This window comes from Austrofundulus limnaeus, unplaced genomic scaffold (assembly GCF_001266775.1).
Source record: "Austrofundulus limnaeus strain Quisiro unplaced genomic scaffold, Austrofundulus_limnaeus-1.0 Scaffold779, whole genome shotgun sequence".
Classification (NCBI taxonomy): Eukaryota; Metazoa; Chordata; class Actinopteri; order Cyprinodontiformes; family Rivulidae; genus Austrofundulus; species Austrofundulus limnaeus.
Window position 1 is genome coordinate 100,824 of NW_013953181.1, and position 5,744 is coordinate 106,567.

Sequence of the window (5,744 nt, forward strand, 5' to 3'; positions counted from 1 at the left end):
GGATTGGACAGCACGGACTTCAAACTTATTACAAATAACTTCATTTCTGGACATTTATGGTTTGATTTCTTTGTATGTATGGATCACTTGGGTTGTTACCAACATCTGGTGAAAATTTCATGTCATTAGCACCTCTAGTAATATATTTACTGAGAAAAATGGTGAGGTGTTCAACACTTATTTTACCCGCTGTACATATTGACTCAGGATTTCATAATTCATGCACCAGAGGGCTAGTGTGACAGGGCATTTAAGCTTGTTTTCTTTTAACTCAATCTGGGTCAAACATGAGACTATCTATTAGGCAGGATGTCCAGTAGGCAGAGTAAAAACTTTAAAATAATTTCCAATTCAGTTTTTATTTTAAAATTTTTTTAGCTCTCTGAATTTATTAGTAATATCTGCTAAAATAAAGCTCCAAACAACTGGGACTACAGAAACACGTGCTGGACCGATGACTAAACAGTGAATGTAACAATTGCATTTATGCAAGTTGTTAATTGTGTTCACAGGGATTTAAAGAAACCCAACTCCCCATTCCAGATCCTTTTAATGATCATTTATTTCATACATTAATTGAGCCACAAACATCACTGGTCTGTGTGAATGTGTCTGGCAGAGCGACCAACAAGAGTTAAACGAAATCAGTGAAATCATCGACTGTTGACACAAGTCTCTTCCTCTGCCCGGAGGCCTCAGGGTTCGGTGCTGCCGGGTTTTGCTGAAACGACTTGTTTTGCTGAGTGTGTCCTTGGGTCAAAGAGATTCCGGGAGTCGAGCGAGACTGGATGTCTTCTTGAGCCTGAGATGGAGTAAAAGAGATAAGGTTGAGGGAAATGCTTTAAAAGTTTTGTTTCTTTTTTTGTAATAAACACAAGCAGAGACATCATCACACTGCCCACCTTCGCCTTTCAGCGGCAGGCAACAAGTGACAGCAAAAAACAACTCTTGGGTTTTTGTCTTACTCTGGTTCTGATCCTCTTTATGTGTCGTAATCTTGCGAGCCACTTGGAAGCGTACGCATCAGAAGGATTAGCTCTGTACTGATGCACCAAGGAGGCCATCTAAAAAGAGAAAAAAGAAAGTGAAATACGTGTTCGTGTTTAATTACCGTATTTATTCATGTATAATACGACCCCCCCCCCCTTTTTGGAGTTTAAAAAGCATACTAAATTTAATCATCAAACTACCTCCAATTTCATACAGACTTCATGATTTTTCAGCCTTTGCAGTCTTTATACATATCAGTAAATGATCATTGGACTGTTCATTTTATTTTAACAACATATGTACTAAAAGGTATTTTGACAACAAATATATCAGCTGTAGCAGCATCATATGAATTCTGGCATTTTACACATAGTCCACCAGGAGGCGCCAACACAAAAGTCAGAGACTTCACATGAGATTTGGACCWTCTTGTGGGGGAAAAGCAGATTACTTCCTACTCACAAGCGCCCCCTCTGGTGGGGAAACTTTTTTCAGGGATACAAACTTTTTCAGAACACCGGTAGACGGCAGCCATTACAGATGAACATGTTTGTTGTTGTTCCAGGAGTAGCTCGGTCACACACTAAAGTCATTAGTTTCGGTTAAATTTCGGTTAAAATACAAAAGTAAAAATATTTATCCGAGTATAGTACTACCCCCCCCCCCAACTTTATGGATGATTTTATGGGTTTAATTTTACGTATTATACTTGAATAAATACAGTAGATGCAGAAAGAAGAAATAAGGACCCACGTTTGCATGTAGGGCCATCTGTCGAACTAAAAGTGGAAGGTTGCGATCTGAAACAATCTTCGCCACAGTTGTGTCGACTAAACCCTCAAGATCTGAAAAGAAGAACGGAGGGAGAATGAACACAAAATAATCTGAGGAGAAACGGAAAAAACTGCAAACAGTAAATAATTCACCTTTGCGGCACTGGAGGGAAACAAGGTTGCATTCATAATCCAGTGGTTTAATGATGACTTCTACAAAATTAAACTGACCCTACAGGAAAAAGACAGAGATTTTGTAATAAAGTACAAAAAATAAACTGCAGACTTGATCATACCTTGTGTTTGAACATCTACCTTTATTGTGCCCAGTTTGTACTCCTCTCCTGAGTCATTATACACCACCATGACAAAATCATTGCCAATGTGTCGCTTTTTGTTGCAGCAGCCCTTGTCGCTCTCTCTGTTTGGCATCAATGTGGCTATGTGGAAGATGGCTGCAAAGACAGGACTTTATTTATAACTCAGTGTCGACTGGATGGGAGAAAATAAACCGTAAGTACTGCACTGACCCTGCATGATGTCATCGTGCCAGCAGTAGGTGAACTCTCCATCGTCTCCATACTGGTCAAGTCCTCCAAGAAAGATCTGGTCAGGGTCACAGTCCTTCAGGTGGATCAACTTGCCCAGACCAGTCAGGAGGGCGGCGTAGCGGTTCGAGCCATATTCGTTGGACAGAATGGCAACCTCGTTGTTAACCTGAGAAGAAGAAAGAGGATGGAGGAATTAATTCCACGTGCAAGATCGGAGATTAAGAGCACAATCGGGACGTTCTCACCTGACCGGCTCCAACAAACACCACTCCAATCTTATGGGTGTCATAAGGAGGCATCTGGTCCAGAACCTTCACAGCTCGGTCAATGACCTGCAGCAGGAAGTACACAACATCAACACTGTGCACAAAACACAGAGCAGGGGGTGTATTACCAAAATTCATTAAAGTTAACACCTCACAAAGATCAGCTCTGTACGCAACATGATCTTATAGATCAGGGGTGTCCAATTCTTTTTCAGAGGGTCACATGAGTGTTATGGTGGCCCTCAAAGAGCCAGCTGTAACTTCAGCTTTCATGTTTAACTTTAACAAAACAAAACCTTATGTTCCTCGTCTCATTGCTGAGCACCGCTAACAAACAATAACTAAGCTCTACATGGTATTTTATGCACAGAAACAGTGTTTTAACACATCTTATAAACATTGAAAAATACTACGTGTACAACTGACTAAATGTGAAACAAATAATACAGAAATATTATTAGACGTAAAAGAGCTTTACTCACTGTTGAGTTGTAATTCTGAACTCTGAACTCCAGTGCATAATCAACATGCTTTATGGGAGATGTAGTCAATGCTGGCTTTAATGCAGCTTATTTTGAGACATTAGTAACAGGGCTACTAATCTAAATTGCTTAGAAGGCCACAGTTACTTAGAGCCAACAGGTCAGGGGCCGTTCAAGTATTATCTTTTAATTTTTAAATGTGTTTTTATTGCATTGATTCATAAATTTAAAGTTTACCACTGATATAAAAACTGTTTTCATTTTAAATTAATTTGACGTGTTATAAAGTGTCAGGAAACACTCTTTGGTGCAGAAGCAGCATTAAAATTTATTTTATTTAATCAAAGAAAAGGAAGATCAAATCTCTGGTGTGTTATAATCCAAAGAAGGCTGAGCTGAGGTGAAACCCCCCAGAGGACACGGCTCACCTGAGTTTTAGGCAGCAGCAGTGGTTTGTTTGCTTCATTCCCAAAGAAAGGAGAGTGGTACAGCTGGAGGAATACAAAACTGTAAAAAAATAAACAGAACGTTTTAAATTAACTGTCAAAAAACATTATTTTAAAAGAACTATAATAAATGTTACCTCAAATAAAACCACATTTAACACTGTAACAAATATGCAAAGCTTTATAAATATACCGGTATATATTTTTGACTTAACGTGTGTCTATGTGTTTGTAATCTGTGTATTAAAGAAGGAAACTTATCTTAAATTCATATTTTCAATTTTACAACAAAGGAAATACAAACCTTACATAAAAAGTGACTTAATGTAAAATGTCATAAAGTGCTCTGTTAAACCACAATAAAACGTTGAAGTTGTTTCTAAATGGCAAATAAATTCACTGATGTGGTTCATGTCTATGGAGAGTCCTTTCATACAAAATAAATTAATAACACGTTAAAAATGTATTATAATTTTACTGATTTTGTTTTATTTCACAGGGACATTTATTTATTTGCTGGAATATTTATTAATACTTTATTGATTACATTATTTATTTATTTCATTTTGAATGAAAGGGCTCTCCATACATGTCAGCTCATCTCCCAGGTTTTTTAATTTGGACTGTTTTCTAGTAGAGGTTAGACACAGACTACTCTCTGCCACTGCTCTACAATTACAGATGGACTTCACCATTTTTTAATGGAGCCCAAAACCAATGGCTTCAGTCCAGGCAAAGCTGCTCACATGGAGAAACACAAGGAATGTCGCTGAAATTTTCTTTTCTTTTACGTTCTTCCTTTTTATTATTTTTGTCCTTTAAAAGCCTCTTATAGACAGCTGTTGAAAATTAGCAAGGCTGCTATAACACCTACACACAATTCATCTGGTTTCCAATGTGTTTGTAAATGTCCATAAATAAATAAATAAACGATTCACACAATATCACTTCAAAGAAAACAAAGTTTTGTCTTTAACTTATAAATATGTAAACATTTTCTGAAAATTGTTAAACCTATTTCTGTGGAAAAGATTATTTAAATTTCGATTTATGAATCTTTTGAAATTCAATTATCTGTCGTCACATAAAATCAAACCTAAATAAGTTCTATAACCAGTCAAAAAGAAAAATACATGAACCTGTCCTATTGGAGCTAAAACATTTTTACCATCCGACCAGTTTTCAACATGTTTTTTTTGTTGGTGGCTGTGTTTCTGTGTTCTCCCATCAGAAACCTGTTCCATCTCTAACTGGACAGAAACCGTCACAGAGGGTGAGGCAGTGGTCTGTAAGTGTGGAGTACCTGGGGCTCAGTCCAGACATCTTCTCCGTGTTGCTGGGTCCGGGTCGATTGTGATAGGAGTCCCTCTCTGTCCTCCTCTCTCTCCTGGAGGAAGGTGCTGAAACAGAAATGGTGTGACCTCTGGGTCGGTGGCCTCCGCCAGGAGAGATGGGTCCAGACTGGGCTGGTACTGGTGGAAAAGCCAACCTCAACCCTCCGCTCTGAGATGACGGACCGGAGCCTTCTGCTTGGTTCTGACGTCCCGGCCCATTAACATCCCCTCCTGTGCTCCCCTTCACCTTGTCCTTTTCAAAATGAGGCTGCTGTGCTGGAGGTTTGCCATCTGAGGGCGCTCTGGGTCGAGAGACATCTCCCTGCGTGCTCTCAGACTCCAGGTTAGCTTTGGCGAAGGCCTCGGGAAGCGTCTGGAGCTCTGGAGAGGAGCTGGACTTGTTGAGTCCAGGACCCTGGGACTGTGAGTGGCTCTGAAATGGAAACTCAGGCCCCTGGCTGCCCGGGGTGGAGGGACCCAGAGTGGGCTGATCAATGGGAATGGCTCCTTCACTCACCTCCTCCAGAGTTGACTTTTCATCATCTTGACTGGAGGTGGAGGACGACTGAGAACGAGAGGAAAAACTTTTCATTCAAAGATTATAATTTTGATCTTTTTCTTTTAGCAGAGTTTAGAAGATTAACCAACATGTTGAACCACAGGGGTTTCTGCATAGACCAAATCAAAGAAATCTTTCATTAAAGGGATCCACGATTAGTTGTAACATTAGACTTTATTTGACAAACATTTATTTTAACTGTAAAATAAAGACTGTAAAAATACCGTAGGATGTTCAGTTTTTTGACTTTTTAAACTAATTTTTTTAAAATACATTACATGGACTGAGCCATTTTATTTACATGCAAAGCATTCTGGGTAAATGATGACGTGGATAGGTCCTC

At 39.1% G+C, this 5,744-nt stretch overlaps 1 protein-coding gene across 1 annotated transcript in view; it reads right to left on the reverse strand.

Moving 5' to 3' along the window:
- Positions 1–533: 533 nt before the first annotated feature.
- tsc2 (TSC complex subunit 2) overlaps positions 534–5,744 on the reverse strand; it is a gene marked incomplete at its 5' end in the record, with an annotated part of 61,663 nt that continues 56,452 nt past the window's right edge. Inside the window, 9 exon segments of the mRNA XM_014028560.1 lie at positions 534–802; positions 966–1,064; positions 1,744–1,835; positions 1,917–1,995; positions 2,079–2,218; positions 2,294–2,480; positions 2,560–2,646; positions 3,491–3,569; positions 4,812–5,407. Of these exon segments, the coding sequence (XP_013884014.1) occupies positions 635–802; positions 966–1,064; positions 1,744–1,835; positions 1,917–1,995; positions 2,079–2,218; positions 2,294–2,480; positions 2,560–2,646; positions 3,491–3,569; positions 4,812–5,407 (1,527 nt within the window).